Source organism: Hippoglossus stenolepis, chromosome 5 (genome assembly GCF_022539355.2).
Source record: "Hippoglossus stenolepis isolate QCI-W04-F060 chromosome 5, HSTE1.2, whole genome shotgun sequence".
NCBI classification, from domain to species: domain Eukaryota; kingdom Metazoa; phylum Chordata; class Actinopteri; order Pleuronectiformes; family Pleuronectidae; genus Hippoglossus; species Hippoglossus stenolepis.
In genome coordinates, this window is record NC_061487.1 from 27,748,002 (window position 1) to 27,771,383 (window position 23,382).

Consider the following 23,382-nt stretch of genomic DNA (forward strand, 5'->3'; position numbering starts at 1 on the left):
GAAACACACACATAAACACACGCACACACACACACACACACACACACACACACACACACACACACACACACACACACACACACAGAGCCCCTCACCTTAATTCTAATCTGACCCTTAAAATAGAACTCACACTGGTCCCCACACAGAAGTGAAACAGGTGCACGCACAAGGTGGTGGGGTGAGTTTGTTTTGTTGACCAGCGGGCGGGGCCTCGGTGACAGTGGCGGGGGGCGGACCTGAGGCTCAGTTAAAACCCTCCCTGGTTCCTCTGCTGTCAGAAGTGAGGCGCTCCATCCTTCAGCCGCGGACAGGATGTCGAACACGAGCAGGGTGGTGCTGGCTCTGGGGGGAGCGGGGACGGTGGGCTCCGGGATCGTTAAAGCTCTGCTGGATAAAGGTAAGTTTCTCAGGAGACACATGGAGACACCTGGAGACACATGGAGACACATGGAGACAGAGACCGTCCTCTACCGAAACTCTGAGATCTTACATCCTCTGCGTTCACTCTGTCCTCCAGGGGAATCTGGAGACACTTTTACGCACAGTTTTACGCACAGTTTTACGCACAGTTTCTAAGTGTCTCGTGAGGAACTCCATCATGTCAAACTGCACTGCAGATGTTTTATAAAGTCTTTATGAGCATTTTCAACATTTTCTGCATTCGAATAGTTAAATGTCTACTGTTTGAATGGATATTAATTAATCCACACACTTCCCAGTGATCCATCCAGTGATCGGGCGTTTGGAAATGATGGAACACACTCAGATGTTCGTTCAGATGTTCTATTCGAACACGTCCCTGAAAACAAGTATAAATGTAGATCCTGAAGTTTGCAAAGATTAAAATCAGCTCAGAATGAATTGCAATGATAACAATTGTATACAGTTAAATGACAGAGGAGTCATATATGTACACAGAGCATATGTGACATTTTCATACAGTGTGGACAATATTAATCATCTTAAACTGTTTAAAATACAATTACTGTAAAAGGAACATTGGAAACAAATATCAAAAATATAACAACACATAGAAACAATAATGTAAGTATCTGTGCTTCGAGGGTTTCCCCTGAGATTAAGATCATTTTTCGATTTCATAATTTCATCACAGTGTTTTTTAAACTGATCCGAGCTTCACATTATCATCAGTAACAACATGTGATGGTTGGAGGCGGCTGAAGGTTCCACGTGAAGGCGACGGAGCCGGAGGCTGCGGCGAGCGTTGACATGTTGCCTGTTTGAACATGTTACCATCTGCTGTCACGTTCATCCCCCCCGATGACCTTGATAAACAGATCGTTTTCATGTGAGCGGGATTAGACCTGTTGTCCGAGTTAAAGGTGCTGGTCTGCAACATAGATTAATGTACAAGTGTGTGTGTGTTACTCATGTTGTGGGGACCTAAATCTGTTTACACACTCACAGCATGTGTGTGTGTGTGTGTGTGTAGGTTTTAAGGTGGCAGTGATCTCCAGGGACAGCAGCCGACTGGAGAGACTCCGGACGTTCATCTCTCCGAGCACAAAGGAAAACCTCACGACTATAGTGGGGGATGTGGGTAAGTTTCCTTCCTTCCTTCCTTCCTTCCTTCCTTCCCTCTTTCTATCCATCCATCTATCAAACCCGGTGGGAACATCAAACATTTTCCTCAGACTTATTATAAAACATTATTGAACAGAGCCCCATTTGAAGGCAGCATAAATGAAAGGTTCAGTGTGAAGGGTTTAGTGACATCCAGTGGAGAAGTGGCATATTGCAGCTCAAATGACGACAAGTCACGTTTCAGTTAGCGTGGAATCTCTGAAGATGGAAGACGATCTTAACAAGAAGATATTCCACAGGACAGGTTGTTGTATTGTCTCAATTCAAAAAGGGCTCATCCTCTGGGGAGCATGTTATTAAGTCACTGTGTCCTGGACATGAACAATATATCAAGAAGAAACTTTAACAGCGCCGCCAGACGACAGATCACGATGTCACCAAAATAGAATAAATACGAATCACCCTCCATTTTATTCTGGTAACTGATGTGTCCTCATCCGATCCTGCGTGTCCCAGGGTCCGAGGAGGGGGCGGAGCAGGCCAAGCAGGCGCTGCTGGAGGCCGTGGGGAAGGTGACGGACATCGTTTCCTCTCTGGGCTTCAGCTGGTGGCAGGGAGGGCCCCCCCACACCCAGCCTCTCAAAGAGCTCCACTGGGTGAGAGCGCACACATGTAAACAGGACACGGGACCGTCACAGGTCCATTTAACCTCCGTCTCCTGGTGAAACCACATTTAAATTCACCAGATCAAATCCTCATCATCATCCAAATTCCACACACTCGTAAACATCAGTTCTCTAAACATGTCCGATGGTTAATTGTTAATTATTCTCAACATCCTGTCTCCTCCTTCCTTGTGCCTCCCCCTCTTCAGGTGATTGAGGCCCTCCTCTTCAGCACCTTTGTGTCATGGAAGACTTTCTTCCCGCTGGTGAGGGACGACTCCCACTGCACCTACACCTTCATCACAGGTGAGACCTTCACGCTCTGGCTTCGGTTCGATGCTCGACAGGAACTCTCAGAGAACTGAGCTCAAATGTTATTTGTGTTTTTACATTTCAGGCTTTGTTTCCTAAATACAAGGAAACATGGAGCATCAAGAGCAGAAACTTCAATTAATATGACAAAGTCTGTATTATTATTATCGTATTAAAGACAATATACAGTAGTTATTCCGAGAGTCTGAACAGAAACAGTGTTGAAGAAGAGAAATCAGACACTGAGCTCCAACGTTTAAAGTGACGTTGATATAAAACATCCATCCAGAAGTTTGGTTCTTGCTGATCAGCAGCAGCTCAACCTAAATCTCCTCCATGTTAACTGTTGATGTCGTGTTGCCATTGTTGTTGTATCGTCTTCTGCATTAACGCCACCTGGTGGACATGAGTGGAACAGCTTGTTGTCGCCAGAAGTTCAACGTTCTGCAGGAACCTTTTACTTCTTTAAAAAAGTATTTTCGGTCAAAATGCAACTTCTGAAGGACTCATTACAAAGTCACGTGATCCATGGTTATATTATTGTTGGTGTAGCTTTAAAACATGAAATCAGTCTCTGACATTCTTTACAACATATATTTAAGTTGTTTAAATCATTAAAGTTTAGTTTTGTGTAGTTTTACGTTTCGCTCTGTGCCTCAGGAGGAGCAGGAGAAAAGCTGCTGATGCCAGGAACTGGTTTCCTGACGGTGGGAGCTGCCAGCTCTCTGGCTTTCTGCCAGGTTCTACGAGAGGAATACCCCGACGTTCCCTGTAAACTGAACCAGGTGAGGCCCTGTCAGTCTGACCTCTGTGTGAGAGGGTTCGAGGATCTGGATCAAGTGTAACTTACGACCTGATGGTCAGACCCTCTTCTCGTGTTAAAGTCACACAATAAACCAACCAAACGTTTGAAAGCGTTTCCCTCTGGTCCCTCAGGTGAAGATCAACGCAGGCGTAGCGGCTCCAGAGCGGATGGCTCCTGGTTACCTGAACCATCTGGACCTGGGCGAAGCTGTCGCCTCCCTGGTGGAGAAGAGAGACACCTCCCACACGGTCTTCACCATCAGCTGCCCCGCTGACCTGAAAACCGTCCTTCTGGAGAGGAACCTGTAGACTCGGAGACGCCACCTTGTGGTCACAGGGTCGTCTGCGCCTGCTCTGACTCGACTCTCTAGAAACAGACGTGTGTTCTCTTCTCTCACAACTCTAAACCGTCCTTGCACAACTTTATCTGACTTGTATATCTTTTAAACTAACACTGTAAACGCCGTCCTGCTCCTTGTTCTTAGATCTTTAGCCACGTTTACTTTGCATGAACTGTTGTGACGTTTGTAAAAAAAAAAAATAACACAAAGGATTTATTATACTCGTCCTCTCATTGTCGCCTGTTTCTATACAAATATCACACCACAGTTCTGTCTCATTCATCGCAGGAACATAACATCCAATACAACAGCATCTCTGTGGATCTACTGAACATCTGAAACTCCATCGTCTTTCTGGTCAAAGAGAATCTGTTGAATGTGGAGTTTTCTGCAGAGGAGGCACATGTTCACATACACATTAATGTAGTTACTCTACTGATCGACACATGATGCAATGCACAAGTAAAGTGAGGATCTGTAAATACTGTAGATTTATAAGATTTTAAATGTTTAAATGTTTGAAGACTGGAGGTAAAATAACTTAAACATAGAGACCTGAGATGTTTAGGACTTTGAGATTCAGACAGATGCAGAAAGTCTTAAAAGGTCGAGGACCTTATCTACTAATTCCAGAAATCTGCGTCTGTACGTGTCACATATCTTGATTCATCTCATCGGCTTCTCCCTCCTCGTGTGTGTTGCTGAACGAAAGTGATGTCGTGACGACAAAGAACCGATCTGTCACTCAGGCAGAGCCAAGTTTTTCAGAGCTGGTCAGACAAAAAAAGAGAGAAAAGTTCAAATCCTACACAAACCGTCTCTGCTGAGCTTTTTGTTTCACGCTCCTGAACTCGTCCAACAGTTTAAAGTTCAGCTTCTATGGAACGATCCAAACGAGCTCCTCCAGTAAATCACTGTCATGACATGAGCACAGATACAGACGTTACACAACAAGGCTGATTTAAAACTCTTTGTGAAGATTCTATAAAGTTAAAGAAAGCGTTTTTTTCATCTTCCATCGTGTTCACTGCAGTTTTCACAGTTTGTCTTTTTATCAACACTGAGGATGAAGTTAATTCAGCTGGAAACGAGTGACACCAGAGGACACACAACAAATTGTTGCTTTTTAAGAACAGAGTTAGTTTGACAGGTTTACATCCCCTGGCGTGATTCTCTGTCCCGGTCCGAAGAACCAGCGCGGACCCCCTATAGGCCCCTTTGTCTGTCCCCCATTGTGCAGGACAGCGTGTCCCTCAGATGAACTGAGGCCGCAGACGGGATGTTGTTGTCTTGTGTAATGTCCTGTTGTATACAGTCGTATTGTTGTCTCATATAATGTACTGCTAATGTGTTCATGCTCCCACAATAAGAATGTAAATTTGTTTTGCCAATAAACATACGGACGATCTGCGCTGCCGAGGTTGATGGGGACGACTGGGATTGGTCAAGAAAGCCGAGTGGGGACAGTGGTTGTGGTGGGGGGCCGGGAGGCGCCCGGGGGGGGGGGGCTGTTCACACAGTTTTTGTTTCCAACTTGTCGGCTCACGGCTCAATTAGGCCAAATGGTGATTAAACCCACTGGGCCCCACTTCCCCCCCGCTCTCCCCCCTGAAAGGAAACGGTCGAACAAGCGGCGGCCATGTTCGCCCTCCGTCGATGACTCATCTCATTCTAATAGGAAACGAAAACTGTCTTTTGTTGGAGAGGGGCCGAGGGGCCAGGGTTTGCCTAACGAGGCTCAGCAGACCGGGGGTCAGTCAGAGAGGAAACGCTAGTGACAGACTCAACGAGAGAGAATTGGGCGAAACGTCGGAAACAGAAGAACGTTTGTTCGTCAGGAGGGAAATGTGGGATTGTGACTTTGCAGAGGTGCCGATGTCAATTAGTCCGTGTGACCTCCACTGAGGCTCAGACCGAAATATCTCAACTATTATAAGAACTTTAATGATCCATGAATCAACAAATGCACTAAATCAAACCAATCACACCAACACAGTGATGTGTGAGCCAATCAGAGGCCGGACGTGTGCGACTCAGTGACAGAAGTCGACTGCTCGTCAGCGTCGAGACTAGAGATCAAACCTACACTGGGTCTTTTAACACGATCCAGTCGAGCTCATCACCTTCTTGTGTCGTCTGGAAACACGTCTGTTGTCGTCTGTGCTGCTTGTGTGGGTCTGAGTGACTTCAGGGCTAAATATGCCAACTTGTTGACATGTTGACAGAGTAAGAGGCAAATGGATGGAAACAGAAGGTCCTGCTGACGGCTGCTTCTCGTCTTCATTGTACCGGAGAATTCTACGGATCAGGGTGAAACTCAGACCGGTTCAATGTGGACAAGTTGAAAGACGCCTAACGACTCCTCTGCTTCTGATTAAAAACTGGAGCAGCTGAGATGATGATAAGGTCTAAAGATCTCCAGAGCCTCGTGTCACAGCAGCCGCCAGCTCCGAGGTCGGGGGAACTCTCACGCCATCGCCACCCGGGTGTGTCCCATCACGCTGAGGACCCACAATCACCGACGCACCATTAAAACGCTCGTAAACAGACAAACGTCTCAAAGCAATTACAAACTAATTGGTTCAAAATGTGGTTTAGGTTTAACAACCGGGTGAGAGAATATTTAACCACAGCCGCCATGTTGGGAGGAACAGTGGAGGAGAGGACGCACAGCTCTATCAGGCAGAGAAGTTAAAGATTACTGTGGGATGTTGACATGAGCTTTTTAAATTATGTAAATGATATAAAACTTCTTGGTGGGTGTCAACCTTTGAAAATGATACGTCTCCACGGGCAAGACACAAAAAACATCTCTCAACAAAGCTACTGAGCTTTTTATATAATGTTCGATACAGTGAGAGATTCAACCTGCACAACGTGAACTACTGGACCTTAACTTGTTAAAGGAGTTGCTCAGGATCTGTTGATGCTGGATGTGATTGGTTTAGTTAACAGGTCCAGTAGGTGACCAGGTGGGTAACCAGGTAAGTGACCAGGTAAGTGACCAGCCGTGTGAAACCACCACACATCACATGATCCTGAACATTTCTCTGTTCTCTTCATTGACTCTTCTCTCAAACACTCAGTCTCACATTACCAGCCTCTCACAGTAAATTAGTTTAATAATTAAATAATATTCACATTATAACAAAATGTACAATTCATTTACACGAGTGGTTTCATCCACTTTGCAAAATATCACAGCGTTCTGCCATTTACATTATAATTACATTCATGGTTATTACATAGACTTGTTTTTAGTAGTTATGTAAAAATAACAGTTCAGACATTGTTTCACTTCTTTTGTATCTGGACTAAATTTAATTCATTTAAAAAAGTTAATTAAAGAAAAACAAAGCAAACAAAATAAAATGACAAAATATAAAACTGGTTCGTCTGCAGTGGGAAGATGAGAAGTCTGCTCAGGATGTGGACTCATAACACTCAATAATATCATAACTGCTCTGTCTGTTGTTTAATAGCAGATTATAAAATCTCCTTCCTGCTCGACATCATGTTATTTTAGTCTCATTCGTCTGAAGACACATTTTTACGTTCAAACACACACCAGTCTTTCAGGTCTGCACGGATTTATAAAACCAAACAGTTCTTGAAAACAAACTTAAAACTATGAGCTCATCAATATGACACAATCCCTTTACCATCGTAGATCTAATAAGTATCAGTTGGGTTTTCATTGAGAAACGGCTAAAAGTATAAAATAGGCTGTGAAACTAAAAAGGTGGTGAACTTCTAGCTTTGCTTTGTTAAAAATAAGAATGAAAACCGAAATTCAAAAAGGTCGACTGAGACCGAGGCTTGAAACTCGTCTCACAGGCAAAACTCACTAACTAACAAAGTGCAACAGTTTTCTAACCTACAATAAATAGCAGCTCTCATTTCCCCTGCGTGTGAAAGACAAGTTACTTCACAACAGTTCCTCCTGTGCTCATCTGTGACACAGCTCCTCCACCGCCTGACCCCTAACAACTCAAATATCCAGTGTGCCCCTGAACGCCTCATCACCCAAAGTGCATTTGTCCTCTGAGGTCTCAGGAGGGATCTTCCACCAGTGGGAAGACGCCTGATTCCAGGTCCTCAGTGTGAAGTTGGTTTTGCTGCTGTTTCCCACATTCTGTCACTTCAGGTTTTATACAGCACCCCCCCACACACGTCACATCAGTCCCATGCACACTCGGCTGAAGCACATGCGTTTGTCTCATTCACATTTTACACACAACTTCAGTGATGCGTGGTTTCTTTTAAACCTCAGTTCCCACAGATTTGACTCGTTTCCTGAATGAAGGAGAAAAAAGAACAGATTTGTAAATCATGTCTGAGTTATTTTCTTCATCAGCATCACGAGTCCAGTCTGAACACAATCAGATCCCTTCAACAATCCAGCGCGAGTTCATTCTTTACACTTTGAAAACGATGTTTGACGACAACTCGCAGGCTCTGATTGGTTAGAAGTGACTCGGGTTTGTCCTGCGTCACAGGAAGCTGCATGTTCAGCTGGGACAGAGTGTTTGCTGCAGCCTTCAACACAAAATGGAATAACTAAATATTTAAAATGTATATTCAGGGTGAAGTTCTGCTGCTGGAAACCCCAGGTTCTCTCTGGAACTACAGACAGAGACAGTAGTTAACAGTCTTTGCCACAGACGAGCGAGCTGAGATCCGTTCTGACCGGGTGTCTGTCCACTTCAGCTGCTTTCATTGCTCCACTGAACTCCTCATAATCTCCTGAAATCATCCAGTTGTTGAAAGTCAAACATGTAGCAACTATTTATAGATTGCTACGCAACCAGACTCAGTTCTTTTAGTTTGAAAACCTCTGAACTCTCTCACAGGTCAAATATAACTACTGGAACGTTCCTTAAAACCAGTACATCAAAGATATTCATCAGTTTTCTACATGATAAACCATTTGTTTAACGCTAGTGGACAGAATTACACATTTGTCTTATATTTGCATGGACGGGGTTAACAGACAAAACAAATCAGTAAACATGACGTCACACTGATACTGAGCCTCCCTTGAATTCTGTACTTCGGAAAACAGCTGAAACTGTTTGCTTTTGTTTTTTTTAGTTTCCTACAAAACCTAAATGGTTTTATCATTTTGTGGAAATTTGGCACCTTGGTGAACATGAATAAAACAACATCTGTGTATTATATCCTGTCTCTGTGTGATGATGCAGCAGAGACGCTCGGATCTTCTGCTCTCAGCCTGATCTCTGTCTGATCGTGTTGCTCCTGAACTTTGAAACAGCTTCTCTCCTTTCATCAGATCTGCTAAATCTCTGGTTTGTTTTAAAAGGCCTTAAGTTATTGTTTATTCTGGTTCATGTTTAATGAGTTTGAATGTGTACATGCTTGGTTGTGCCTCTTTGTATGTGTTGCGATATTTTAAATTAGTATTTAACCCTTTTGTTATCAGATAGTTTGGTTTCACACACATTACTTATTATCCCAGTTTACTCAAGAACGTCTTTTACCTGTTTCATCCGAGCTTGTCAGCAGGAAGCTGAGCTGCTGCCGAGTGCAGAGACTCCACATAGGCCAGGGCGCTCTGCAGGGAGGTCAGACAGTATCCCTCCTCTCCAATCAGGTAGCTGAAACAGAGACGTGGCCGTAAACACATCTGTAAATAAAATGTGACCAACGACGAGTTCCACCATTGATTTTGACGACTTGGACAGAAACCGAACGAGGAGCGACCGACCAGAAGAATCTTCATCATCCACAGCGAAGCCCTGATTTTTTCATTTAGCTGAAAACAACAAATCAGATTTTTTCCATTGCATGTAAAGGACCAAATATCTGTGTTAACCACATCACTTGGGAGTGAAATCAGTCAGTGAGCTGCAGCCTGGGCACACAACAGTTTGACACTGAGATGGAAACATTCTTTTCAGAAAACAGATCTACTTTAACATATTACTTTTCTTAAGCTTCATAATCTTGCCGCGTTTCTTTATGAACTGTATTTATGACAATGAAAACTTGGGCATTAAATCAAATACATGGGTGAGTGGTTGAGTCGTCCTTCTACCTCCTCACACCCTGTGGCCGGAGTTGGCTCCACCGCTCGAACCCTTCAAACCCACTGAGCTGCTCAAACATCGAGTGGGACTTTATTTGTATTTTATTTATAGGAGGAGAAAAACCAAACGCCAGATATCCTGACATTCCTCGGCCACCACCAGTCTGACCAGCCTCCTTTTACAACCTGCTGTCTTTATGGCTGTGAGCAGATCTCCTGGGTCGTGGTCGGATTTCACACGCTACGATACTCGGCATGACGTCGTACCTCAACTCTACCAGCTCTCCCCAACTGAACCCCTGTAATCAAAGTCCCTGTGCAAACAGGCCGAGACGTCCATGAGCTTTAAGGCCATTTCCACATTCATGAAGTTGGACGTCAGCCTCAAAACTGTGACTCACGTCGTATCCAGACAATTATATTGTGTATTTGTTGCAAACATCTTTTTCCCCCCGTCACGATGACTCACCCTTCGTGAATGAACTCCTCCAGAGCCGCACATTCAGACAGCAGCTGGGGACACTGGCTCCGCAGGGCCACGTAGGACAGGATGGGCAACAGGTCATCTGCTCCGCTGTCGGACCGAAGAAGAGACGAGGGCAGCGAGGCCGAGTCAGAGAGGAAACAGAAGTAAAGAAATGGAGCAGAAGGGAAAAATAGAGAGTGACATTTACAGTGCATGATGGTAATGTGCTCCCCGGGGGACGGAACGGAAACTAAATCAAACGGAGCTCTCAATGGGATTCGTGCTGGGGATGGAAGTGATAAAGCACTTGTTTCTCTCCCTCTCTCCATGAGATCTGTTGGGAGGACAAATTGCAGCCCGGGAGATGATGACAGGCTGATAGCATTCTGCCTGTGTGCAGACAGTGACCGTTTGTTTGTCGGCGCTCACACGCAGGGCTAACTGCCTTGCTTGTTGGTTTGCGTGAGAAGGCAGGTTCCTGGCCCTGGACTGACCCGGCCGCATGCAACTGGATACTCCCGCGCTGCAGGTCCTGGGAGGTGTGGACCGGCTCATGTAACCGCTGGGAGTTGGACCTCACACACACTTATCCCTGAATTATAATCTTCTGAGTTCACTACTGTAAACACACACGTCGCTCCTCTCACACGAGAACTGGCGTCTCTGCATTCCAAGGAAACAATGCTCTCTTCCCACGAGCATAAATACGGATTTTAGATTTGGCTCCAACGCGAGTTTGCAGTGTGCTAAAATTCAGTGGAGCAAAAAGGTCAAAAACAGCAGAAATGGACAGAGGGGTGAAATGATTCTTTAATTAAACGATTCTGAATTAAAGTGGCGACCGATTTAGCCGCACAATGGCACAGAGAGAAGAAAGGGATGTGGACAAACGCGCACAAGAGAACAAATGAGGTCCCAGTCGGGTCAAGAACAAAGAACTGAAGAGAACTGCAGCTCAGTGAATGAACGAGAGCAGCGAGGACGACAACACGTGTTTGCATGTGTGAGACTGAATCAGAATCTCAACTGTTAGGGCGCAGCAGCAGATTCACAGAATTAAATACGTATTGCAAATATAAAAGTGTCATTTCTGATTGATTTGACGAGTGCGTGTGTGCACAGTGTCACGTCTGGGTATACATTTTTATATTGTGTCTCTGAAGATGTTGATAAACAGCCTGTGTCTCTGAAACAGTGAATTAAAAACAGATTAAACCGATTAATCACTCCAGTTTTTTTATGAGCTCCAAACGCTGAAAATATTTAGTCTGTCAGCTCCATTTTTATTTGCTACATCAAACAATGACATGATGGAAAATGCTGCGATGTCTCACTCTGCTGGATTTGTTGAAACTCCAGAGACCTGTGGTTGAACAGTGTGGTGGGTCTTCTCTCTCAGAACCTCGAGCAGCAGGTTGAGAAGCTCCAACACAACGTTTCTACAACTCTGCAGAGGCCAATGATCGGAGGAGTCGGAGCAAGAGCCTAGTTTTCTGTTCTTTTACTCAACTCTTACACTTCTCCCTGGTTTCCCAGAGAAGAATTCATTGATCCTGATGAAAACAGTCTCACGTGTTGAGGACGTTCATGAGGTTGTGTAATTTGGTGCAGCTTGATTGAACTGAAGGGACAGTTGGGCCTAGTTACATGACATGTTTTTTGTAAGACATCCCAGTTCTTATTATTATTATTATTATTATTTCAGCTCTAAAAACTGACTCAGACCTTCATCAAAACAAAACAAATCCATCCTGGTTTGATGCAGAAAGGAAACCTGTGTTTAGATGGACTAAGAAAAGAAGTCACATCTGTGCTGAGCCACAATCAGGACAGAGGAATGTGACACTGGCCGATTGGACACTAGAAAGTCCACATTTACCATCTTTGAAGAATGTCAACATTCTCTCCTGATTCATGGATTATTAAATTAAATCCGCCAGTGGCCCCTGGCTGGAGTCTGACAAATTAAAATGGATCTGTGATGAGACAGAGTTTAGCTTTGAAGAACAGTTTCCTGCTGGAAACCTGGTTCTAATTCACATTCTTTTTAATTCTGGACAAGCTGCAGTGATTTTCACCAAAGATGATTACAGATCGTATCCTGAGGTGAGACACGTGACTGCATTCCTGGAATCTTGACTATAAACAAGAACAATATAAATGCGATTCAGTTTTCATTTCTTGGGACTTGGGATGTTCATAATTAACCATTTAAGAAATAGAAATCTGTCAGTGGCTCACGTGTCGAGAACCATTCATCGCATCAGCTTCCCACTTGGTGTGTGTATTGTTAAAGGAAGTGCAGCGTCGGCAGTTTAGAGATTTGGACACGCGATGTGTTCAATATCGATAAACTTTAAATTAAGGGAGGCGGAAGTTCAGCAAAAGTTCAACACAAGAAAACTTAAAAAAAAAAAAATCCCTCTGCAAAGCTCAAGAGCTCTGAGAGGTGCTGACCCGGTCAAGTCTTCCACTCTGATCACGTCACACACAGTCCAACACAAGCAGACAGATATGGAGCAGGAGACGCAGCCTCAGCCCCTCAAACATCAGTGAACAACACAAGAGACAAAACCACGAGGACAAGAGCTTATGAAAGACATGAATCTGGAGAAACGGAGACTTCGTGCAAATAAAACCTTTTATTTGTCTGACATTTGAGTTTGATGCCAGCTCTTTGTAAGCCCCGTTAAAAAGTGCGTGACTTAACCTGACTTTCCAAACAAGCCAGTAACTGATCCTGTTGTAAGACGACGATCTCCGCCCACCTTTAAGAACAGATGCTGGCGCTCAGTTTGTTTACTCGCGTGTTCACAAGGAATCTCCGTCTCTGTTTTTGATGCCAACGTTCGATCATCACAAGCGAGAGGCCAGCTCGGCGGAGATGAGGCTGATCACCACAGCGTCTCTCGTGGATTTGGCTCAGACGATAAAGTTCCTCTGATTCATTTATCTTTCAGGGTTTCACTCAAACTCTGTCAACTCAGAGCGATTTGACTCAAGTTCCCGGCACAGTCCAAGTTCTCTGTTAATGTTGTTGTGACCCACTGAGCCTTTGTCTGATTCTCTCACAGTTTTCACAAATCTCCATCTCTTTTCTTCTCCTTCCCTAAACTCGTCGTTGGGCCCCGTGTCTGTTCCAAACCCAGACAGGACGACCCACTTTTCGGCCCGGTCAGGAATCTATAGGGGGCAGGAGACCTAGGACGTCCCCCGCTGTGCCGGGCCTGGCTGCGCACTGATGAGACCTGACAGGGCAGCTACCGAGGCAGAGAGCACATGATGTTTGCTCACTTTCACTGGACTTAGTCTATTCCCCATTATTAGAAGCTTTGGGTCAATAAAAGGGCTCTTATTTTGAAGTTTATTCTGTTGTTTTTAAGAGTTATAAAGATAAAAAGAAGAAACATACACCCCATTAACTGAAAGTTAATTAATGCTCAACGTTAGATTCACATTGGGAAATGGACGGATTCTTCTGTCCGTACTCTGTGCTCATTTTCGTGCACGTCTTCTGAGAGCTCTGGGGGCGTATGGCCGATAGTTCCAGGACACGAGGAAGACATTTTAACAGTGGTGAAACTTTTAGAGGAGACACAGAGTTGGTGATAAACGACATGTGCCAACAGGTACAACCCAACTGGAGTCATTTCTACCGTAACTCTTTGTTTCTCTCTTTCACTTGTTGGTTTGAATCACCTGGTTTTATCTGAGTGACTGTTTCCAAAACAACTCAAACCTGCCATGTTACATGACTGATCAGGATTGAGTAAGATTTATACTAAATGGTGCATACAGTGTATTTTGTCTTTTTAAGACCATATTATCAGAGAGTGTAGTTTTCCTTTTGTCTGACGTGTTAAACCAGCAGAAGTCCAAAGTGCGTCTGAACGTCTGTGCAGACTCAGTTTGATCTGTGTGTTGTTATCTGAGGGTAAAGAACTCTAACTTGAAAAGGCTTTCGTCGATACTGAAATCATTTGGAGCTCAGGTCACTTTTGCCATTTGACAAAAATACCTCCCGATCACTTCTTTGTGAAGGGGGGGGTAGCATTCAAAATTGAGTTTTGCTCAGTAGTCATGGCAGCAAACCTCCTATACATATAACTTATTTATCAAAATGTCAAGTGTAGAGATGTTAATTTGAGTTCACATTCCAAAAGAGATCCATTAAAGTGCAGGTTTAATCTCCTGTGTTTCTTTGATACGTGTTAATATTTCATTCTTTTGCAGGAGGTTTCTTTAATGGGGACACAAGGACAAACAGTCCTCCACTGTCGCCATGTTTGTCCAGAGGTCTACTCCATGTTTTGTTTAACAACCACGCCAACGTGAAGGAGGCGTTGAAGTATGTTGGCAGCGAGGGCGACATAACTGAGCTTCTTGTTTACACAGAACCCGAGGAGAAAACGGTGGTTACTTACATGGCAGCAGTTTTGGGTGCGGAGTCGCCCTCATGCAGACACCTGTAGTCCTCTGCACAGGCACAGATCACACGTAGGGTTCGAACTGCAACAACACGTAGAAGAAATATATAGATAAGCTGAGCCCCTGATCCTAAACCAATAAACACAGTCTGTAACAAAGCAACGGAGAAAATAATTAAAAACTACAAACTTCACCATCTCTGGATGCCAAAGCTAAATCTGCATTGTTAGACGTACTTTATCAAATTGAAGATCCAGGCGGTTATGGATGAGCTGATGACTTACAGAGTTAGTTGAAGCTCAAGATTTCAAACAAAATGAAATAAAAAGGATTTTTCTAAAGACTAAAATTAAGGCTTTACGACAGAGTCCATGAAAGTTCACATTTGTTTCAGGAAGCACAAAAACACCAGAACTCGAACTCACCAATACATTCCAGCTTCTTCTGAGGGCAGCAGTCGTTAATGAGCAGCATGAGCTCCTGAACAGCCGACTCGTAGGGGTAGGAACCTTGCAGTGCATCGGGTTCTTGGGGGAATAATTTCAGGGGAACGCCGATGTCTCCAGGTGAGGCCTCCTGGTACAGTTTCATACTCGTCTCAAAGGCCTGTTCTCGCTCCATGTTGACCTTCCTGAGGAAGAAACAAACACAACAGGACATTTTATCGTCTCCTGAATGGAGCCACGCGTCAAAGAGACGACAAACACTCGTCTACGGCCTCAGACAAACAGTAGATTCAGCAGTGAGCTGGACAACAGGATAAAATATCATTTAAAATATAGTCAAATGGGGAAAAAACTTAAAGTGTAAATGCACTTTTCTAATCCTGATGAGCACTCAAAGCACTTTGCAGTACAGTTTGATATGTGTCAAGATGTGAGAGGAGGTAACATGTTCACGTAGAAGAAGTCAGAGTTGATCACATGAAGACTGAGAACAGGAGGACGACATACTCAGAGTAACACTGCCACACGCTGGACAATCAGAGACATTGACTCACTGTATTTCTAGGAAATGATTGATACCAATATGAATTATAGTCAGTGTGTAAACCACGTGGCCTCATGCAGCCGTGAACATGTTAGAGCTGCAGATCAAATCAATGAGATTAGACTTGTTTGAATCTATGAGAACACAGATCCACAGTCAGTCTGATCCTCAACTTTCCTGCTTCTGTGTGTTGGTCCAGTTGTATTTAACAATGTAACAAGAATAATTGAGTAAAACCAGAAATCATCTATGATTTGGTCCATGTTGCAGTTTGAAAGAAGCAGGAGTGTGGAGGCCATGTCTGAACACATTGGATTATGTTTTCTGCATTTACATTTTATTTTTGATTCATTTGATAAAGCAATAAGATTTTTAAAAACTATGTAGACACGTTTGAAGATTGAAGGATTCACGCTGCACTACCTGAACAGCGTCAGCAGGGCGCTCCACAGGGGAGTGAAGAAGGCTTCCTCGATGCTGGCGAGGCACAGGTCCTTGGAGCTGGCAGTGTTCAGACACTCAAACGACAGCAGACACAGAGACAGAAGCTGATCTGAAATACATAAAAATACTTCTTTAAAAGAATTTGTATGTAAAATTTAGCCGTGAAACATTTAGCAGACACTGATGTTAATAATCAACATGGTGGGAGACATTTCTCCTGTGGGAGCCTGCTCACCGATGGCGATATGAATGTCTTTCACAGTGGCCTTCAGATGTTCCTTCAGCGCCCTCATCTCCTGCCCCTGAACGTGGCCCTCGCTCAGAGTCGAGGGGTCACACGGCAGCTCGGAATCGGCGCTGGCGTATTCTGCGCTGCCGTTGGGCGGAGCCCAGTCCAGGTGAGTCAGAAACTGCTCAAGATCTTCAAACGAGTTCTCCCGGTCCACTGTCGTCTGGGTGTGAGGCTCCTCCCCCTCCTCATCAGAGTCAGCGTGGAAGTCACGAGACGGCGAGGACGACATGCCGGTGCTAAAGCTCGCAGTGCTGACGGTCCTCCTCTGGGTCTCTGTATGACCCGTGAGAAAGTCTCATTAATAAATTCTAGGTAATGAAAGGACCTAGCGAGCAGCAGGCTGTGGCTCTACCTGGAAGCTGAGCAGGTCTGAGCAGCAGAGCAGGACCCTGGACGCAGCCTTTACTCACTATGGGGTAGAGCCGGTTGTAAACACGGTACTGATGTTTCCTCAGCAGCTTCACCACAGGATGGTCGGACCGGCTGAGGACAAACAAGTCAAAATACAGTCAAACGTTGAACAGCGTCACGATCCAGCTGCTGTTTCGCTGTCGGACCAGTAAGGAAGAAAAATGTGTCAGTTCAAGTTTGATTATCTTCAGGATTCTCTCTACACATTCAAATATTTCCAAATCTAACAAACTTATTCCACCAGTTAACTGGGAACAAACTGGAAACACAAGTCTTGAGGATGTTTTGAGGACCAGAACAAAAACAAAAAGTACAGATATACAGATGTGGAGCCGTCTACATTATATGACATTAGAAAAGATTGAACTTCAATGAGAATCCACTGTACAGTTTATATGTAGACAAACATGCCCTGTGAAACCGCGTTGCATAATTTTTATGTTATCATTTCCTAAGTGTGTACGGTAACAATCTTGAGTCCCACTCACTGGAGTCGTCTCTCCAGATAAGACACAGGAATCAGAATCATCACGTATTGATGGAGGATGATGCAACACAACCAATCAAGAGTGACAAGGAGCATGTAGCGTCTGGCCTGAGACCAGTGAAAATCTGCTGAGCTACTGTCTCTTCAACATCGATCACGCACACAAAAGACACAACTAAGCCCCTAAATCCATTGACAGGAGGGTAAACAATACAACCACACATGTCCTATAACCTGGTCTCAAAGATGAGGACCACAGTATCTAATGTCTTCATCCAACCAACTAATATTAACATAATCCTTGTGTCGTCACCGAAAACAACAAAACTTATGTACATGTGAGTAAAAAGGTTCCAATCTCTTGGTTTTGCAGAATATGGTCGGAGGTGCAGCTGAGGGGGAAAGTGGACAGAAAGCTGAGAGACTAGCGAGAGAGAAGTGGACAGACACAGTTTGTGTTTCCAACAAGAGGCACAGTAACATTTTATGTGATATAAAATCAATTCAAATGCATTAAAACATGGTCAAGTAGCCGAGGACGGCTGAGGGCTGAAGTGTTCCAGCTACTCACCTGAGCAGGTAAGAGACGAGACGTGACACTAAGGTGACATCATCAGGATTCCCCTTCATGTTTGCTTTCCACAGTTTGGGCCAATCCTAAAAAATATATATAATATAGTCTTAATTACAACTATTATATAATTTCACACCTTTAAAGCCTTTCCTCTGTAACTCACATGGTCCTGCTCATACTCCAGCACATTGGTGTAGAGAGAACGCTGCTCCTGCTCCTCTGCAGTCATCGCCCCAGACGCTGAAAACCTCCTGCAAAAGGACGAAATATTAACACGCATCAAAGAAACACAGGAGATTAAACCTGCACTTTAATGGATCTCTTTTGGAATGTGAACTCAAATTAACATCTCTACACTTGACATTTTGATAAATAAGTTATATGTATAGGAGGTTTGCTGCCATGACTACTGAACAAAACTAAAGTTTGAATGCTACCCCCAGTATCGACAAAAGCCTTTTCAAGTTAGAGTTCTTTACCCTCAGATAACAACACACAGATCAAACTGAGTCTGCACAGACGTTCAGACGCACTTTGGACTTCTGCTGGTTTAACACGTCAGACAAAACGAAAACTACACTCTCTGATAATATGGTCTTAAAAAGACAAAATACACTGTATGCACCATTTAGTATAAATCTTACTCAATCCTGATGTAACATGGCAGGTTTGAGTTGTTTTGGAAACAGTCACTCAGATAAAACCAGGTGATTCAAACCAACAAGTGAAAGAGAGAAACAAAGAGTTAAGGTAGAAATGACTCCAGTTGGTTTGTACCTGTTGGCTTCTTCCTGCAGCCGCAGTCTCCTCTCCTCCATCTTCCTCTGCAGCTGATGTTACGAACAAACTTAAGGAAACCTCCAATAATTTGTATTAATAAAATCTACAGTCGAACGTTCCTCACTTCACGTTAGTTGTTTTCCCTCAAAGCAACTTTCCATGTTTTCTATCATCAGCTGAAAAGCATATGAAGAATTTGACTGCCCGATTCCTTTAACCTTAATAATACAACATGTATTATTTAATTTGTAGAGATCACATAACTAAAAGTTGCAACATGCATCATATCCCTGAGGAGATAGAAGCCTCTTTACCAGTCAATCATTTGTTTCCCATTAGAAAACAATGGACACACAGAAGGATACAGCATCCTGCCGCGCCTTGGCTATGATGAGGTTCTCCATCATCTGCCGCTGGAGGGACAGCTTCTGCATTTCAACAGAGGGAACATCCGTCCAATCACAGGCAGGCAAATCACAACAAGGGGAAACAACACGTGTTAAGATGTGAATAGTTAATAAAAGAACCAGACTGTTGGGGATGAAGCAAACATTAATATGTACAGGCTGAAATTGGAAATTATTTCTTGGTCATTAATAAGAAAACAAGAATGTCGCTCGGAGCTCATTCGTCCACCAAGGCCCAACTGTCCCATTAAAACACAAACACTCACAGATCCTCTAAATATGTCAGATTAGTTTCATCAAGATTCACAAATTAGTCTTATTTCACAATGTTAAACAGGATCCGCCCCCTCATTGAGTTCTCTCCTGGTCCAAACCTCAAACAAACAACCTCCCTGACGGCAGTTTAACTATTCTACATGTAGAAAGTGAACATATACACACACTGGAATGTTCTCTGCATCGTCTATTCTGCTAAATAAATTATAATTTGAAATATATCATCACACCGCCCAACAGAAATACTTCCCAATATTGTATTAATTAAATGTTTAGAGACAACGGGGCAGACGCTGTGGCCAGTGAGTCCCACAGGATCCCGACATTATTAGAAAATCTACAATATCTATATTTAAAAAAGGACTTGAATAAAGATTCAGAAGAAAAAATATATAAAACATTTTATAATATCATAAAATAAATGGCTTATAGATCACATTAATACACATGATCTCCACCAGTTAACGTGACAAACATGAGTAATCACAGCTACACTGAGTTTTACTGACTGAGCAGAAACAACAGATTCACTTGAGACCGTCTCTCTGGATTTGTTGTGAAACGATGCTAACCCGTGCTGACCCGTGCTAACCCATGCTGACCCGTGCTGACCCGTGCTAACCCAGCCGTGGCGGTCCCGTGCTGCTGAGCCTCGGAGCCCCTGATGACGTTACCTTGACAAACGCCTTGAGCTTCCTCCAGAAAACCCGCGGCTCCACGTGACTGCGAAACATCGTCCCGGTCCCGTTACTCACGTGCCGTACTAACGAGGCGGGAGGTCGTGTCCGAGGACTTTGTGCGTGTTTACCATCGTGTCCCGACAGAAGACTGAGACACCGACGACCGGACAAACTCCGTCTGTTCTTATCTGACACCAACTGACCCACGAGGTCTGTGGCCACTCAGGTGAGCGACCCAATCAGCTGCCCAGGTGCGTCACAGCGACGTCACCGCACCGGATGTACCGCCAACGACTCAAAAATAAAAAAGCACGTGCTCAGTCTGTCTCTTTTTATTAGAAGAGATTTAAAAAACATTTCCATTTGAACTTTCTCTGCCACCGTATTTATCCCCATCTTGTAAAGTTCTACTTTACTACAAGACATCGTTACATTCAAAAATAAATTTCAGACCATTTGCAAAATGAAAGTCTTTATTTATCGGACATTAACCAACAAATAGATGAATTAAAAAGAAACACACACTTACCAAAGACGTCTTCTGATAGGCCTGACCCGGGGAGAGTCTCGCCAGACGAGCTTCATAGTTCGCTTTTAACTTCTGGTTCACACGCGAAGCTTGTTCAATGGGTGTCAGCTCCCTACAGTGTGTACACACACACACACACACAGAGAGACACACAAAGTAAATACAAACAAGCCACATGTGGACCAGAGGGTGTGAACAAGCCTCATAAGACAGCCTCTCGTTCCCTCTGCCATCATGACAGAATTTGAATCAGATAAAAGTCTTGTCTTCACGTTACACTGCTGAACAAAAACCAAACCAACAACACGTGAGGCCGTGAAAAGCTTCTGCAGCTTCAATATTTTCACCCTGAAGATATAAAGTGAACTGAACAAACAAATCACAATAATTTCAAGATTTTAAAAATAATTTCTAGAAGGAATCCATGTTATTAGAAATCCCTGTTTTCTCTAACCTCAGAGAATATCTGATATTGAATGGAGCAATATTTGACCTCACTTTTTGCTCGTGTCCTGTGACTCCTCTGTTTGTAGCTTCTGGAAGACCTCGGGGGGGAGGAACGGGGACGGCTCCCCGCCGCCGTCTGACAACGACCGGCGGTGACCGGTCTTGGTTGGGCTCGTTCCTGCAGAGGTGAAAACTGCTGATTAGTTTAAATGTGTGACCCCTGGTGCAGCAGTGCCTAATCAGTACCAGATTCCTCTGACTGGAGATGACTGTATTTACCAGTGTCTGCAGCAGTGGCGACTGGGAGGTCTGTGGTCTGATGGGGTTCTGATTGGGCAGTTGAACAGGAAGCGGGGGCTGAGAGGTCAAGGGGGTCAGCACTCTTCTGTATAAAGGACTTGGCTCGCTCCAGACACTGCTCAGCGAGCCTCAACATCCGCTCCACCTCCACCACCACCATCTCCCTCTCCTCTGAGGAGCGGCACAAAGAAAGAAAGATGATTTATTTTACAATCAACTACTGAATTCAAGATGATTAGATCAGCTGATTAGCTGCATTGCTCTGTCTGTCCCCTCAACCCCATCCTGACACGTGTTCAAACCTCAGAGGCTTTTTTCTTAGTTTATAATTTTGATTTAATGTTTCCACGACGGTTGGACTACTGCGACATATTTATTTTTTAAATCAAAACGAGGACATGTCCATGAAAGTAAAATCAAAATCACATGAGCCCAAAAAAGCAACAGACTCCTAAAAATCAGTAGTAATATGTTCAACACGTGTCAGTGAAGATTCTCAGTCATCCAGATCTGAACGATACAGAACCCACAGCAGCACACTTCAGTCTCCTGTGTCTGCTCTGAAGGGTTCGATAATCTATTACCAACAGATTTTGATTATGATGATCAAAATGAAACCATGAAGCAGTGAGTAATTGCGAGACTAGGTACCTTATCGTAAAGCATCTGTTCAGACCTGGTATTTACATCCATCCTGAGTGATCCAACGCACTGAGGACACGCTTGAGATCCAGAACATGTTCGCAGTTGGTCTGGGACACATTTTAATGTCAGGTGAGAACAGACGAACTAGGATCGGATCGCTCAGGACAGTTTTTAATACCCGGTGTGAATCAGTTCATGTCAGTTCTCAGGTCTTACGTTGCGGCGCAGCTTCCTCCAACAGTGCGTGTGAGATGTAGTTGATGGTCCGGAGGTATTCACAGTAAGCCTCCTGCACAGAGACCACACACGGGCAGAGTGAGCACATCAGCAAACAATGCAACGCACTCAGAGAATGGTCATTTAACATTGTGTTGATTAATTAAGCTGTAGTTTGTATCGACGCTATGTCAAGTCAGTATCATGTGTATTCAAATCTTGTCTTGTAATCTCAGTGTTGGTCATACTCTCTTTGTCATGCTATAGATTCAACCTGACAACCTCTTGTAACCGTGTAAGTGTCGATCAGTTGATTTGATCTCTGCACTTTAACCTTATCCTCGAGTCGGCATTTACTAATGTCACAAGGACTGCAGATGGAAATCAGCTGATTGCTAAATCTTCTCATTTTCAGATTGTTTTTGTGCATTGTCCTTGTTTAATAAAATGAAAACTTTTAAACTTGGAATCGTTAACTTGTCTTGGCATGTTAGAAAAATATGTAAATTAGTTTTTGACATACCTTTAAACAGGTGCTTTCTATTTCCCATAATTCATTCTTTCCATTCTTACCTGCATGATTCTGTGACTGGGATTTTAATGTGCTTGCTTTTAGATAAAGGATAAATAGAAAATAAAAGTTGAACTAATGAGTTAGTATTTCACAGGCAGATCAGTATGTGAGCATCATCAGATTCATAACCTGAGCAGTAACAGTTCAAACTGTCTGAATCTTTATGCATCTGATCATGAACACCAGGGACAAAACACTGAATGATATTTTGGATAATCTCTAAATATCAACATATTTAATGTGTTTTATGAGGAGAAACATCTCAAACCAACTCCTCCACATGTTAAAGTCTCTTTTTAAGTTTCCACAGGTGAAGTAAATCGACCTGTGCGAGTCTGTATTCAACGAGTTCCTCTACTTTCTTGTTCTCTATATTCTGATCTTCGAGCCTCCACAAGAAAAACATGTAATTACTGAATTTAAAGTCCTTTAAAAGCAGTTAGCTAACCTGCTAGCAGCCCCCGCCCCTCTCGGTGTGTTTACATGTCTCCAGCCCGGGTTCCCGTGTGGATTCTCGGGCCTTTAATCTGTGTGTGGTCGTGTCAGTGCAGCTGCGGAGCTTCTCTACCTTGTGTTTGCTTCCTCCGTCCAGCTGAATCGCGACTTTGGCCATTTTCATGGCGTTTTGCAGCGGTTTCCCTCCGAGGTCTGCGGCTGTGGCCATGTTTACCCCTCTCTGCTTCTTCGTGTTGACTCAGGGCGCATAGCTACGGCAGTTTG

The 23,382-nt window shown here is 43.9% G+C and overlaps 2 protein-coding genes across 3 annotated transcripts; one reads left to right on the top strand and one right to left on the bottom strand.

Annotated features, from left to right (window-relative positions):
• Positions 1-242: 242 nt before the first annotated feature.
• si:dkey-238o13.4 (uncharacterized protein LOC560780 homolog) lies at positions 243-3,888 on the top strand. Its single transcript, XM_035155891.2, has 6 exons — positions 243-397; positions 1,454-1,561; positions 2,062-2,201; positions 2,420-2,516; positions 3,183-3,307; positions 3,459-3,888. The coding sequence occupies exons 1-6, from the start codon at positions 313-315 to the stop codon at positions 3,633-3,635; spliced, it is 732 nt and encodes a 243-aa protein (XP_035011782.1). The 5' UTR covers positions 243-312; the 3' UTR covers positions 3,636-3,888.
• A 2,883-nt stretch (positions 3,889-6,771) lies between these two features.
• On the bottom strand, positions 6,772-23,368 carry vps9d1 (VPS9 domain containing 1). 2 transcript variants are annotated; one of them, XM_035157211.2, is made up of 17 exons: positions 23,231-23,368; positions 22,089-22,161; positions 21,207-21,398; positions 20,979-21,105; positions 20,481-20,592; positions 18,954-19,016; positions 18,586-18,638; positions 17,972-18,059; positions 17,806-17,891; positions 16,689-16,819; positions 16,280-16,609; positions 16,024-16,153; positions 15,036-15,241; positions 14,607-14,691; positions 10,186-10,290; positions 9,169-9,285; positions 6,772-7,963 (listed from the first exon to the last, which is right to left on the bottom strand). In XM_035157211.2, the coding sequence occupies exons 1-16, from the start codon at positions 23,324-23,326 to the stop codon at positions 9,174-9,176; spliced, it is 1,989 nt and encodes a 662-aa protein (XP_035013102.2). In that variant the 5' UTR covers positions 23,327-23,368; the 3' UTR covers positions 6,772-7,963; positions 9,169-9,173. The 2 variants fall into 2 exon arrangements, with proteins under 2 accessions (XP_035013102.2, XP_035013103.2); XM_035157212.2 differs by lacking the exons at positions 6,772-7,963; positions 9,169-9,285 and adding an exon at positions 9,316-10,030.
• Positions 23,369-23,382: the final 14 nt, after the last annotated feature.

What these genes read in the sequence shown, in the direction of transcription:
- si:dkey-238o13.4 (XM_035155891.2), top strand. Translation starts at nt 313, where the DNA reads ATGTCGAACACGAGCAGGGTGGTGCTGGCTCTGGGGGGAGCGGGGACG. An exon ending in TAAAGCTCTGCTGGATAAAG is followed by an intron (nt 398 to 1,453) that starts GTAAGTTTCTCA and finishes GTGTGTGTGTAG; the next exon opens with GTTTTAAGGTGGCAGTGATC. An exon ending in GACTATAGTGGGGGATGTGG is followed by an intron (nt 1,562 to 2,061) that starts GTAAGTTTCCTT and finishes TGCGTGTCCCAG; the next exon opens with GGTCCGAGGAGGGGGCGGAG.
- vps9d1 (XM_035157211.2), bottom strand. Translation starts at nt 23,326, where the DNA reads ATGGCCACAGCCGCAGACCTCGGAGGGAAACCGCTGCAAAACGCCATG. An exon ending in TCACAGGACACGAGCAAAAA is followed by an intron (nt 20,593 to 20,978) that starts GTGAGGTCAAAT and finishes TACACACTGTAG; the next exon opens with GGAGCTGACACCCATTGAAC. An exon ending in GCACCCAAAACTGCTGCCAT is followed by an intron (nt 10,291 to 14,606) that starts GTAAGTAACCAC and finishes TCGGTCCGACAG; the next exon opens with CGGAGCAGATGACCTGTTGC.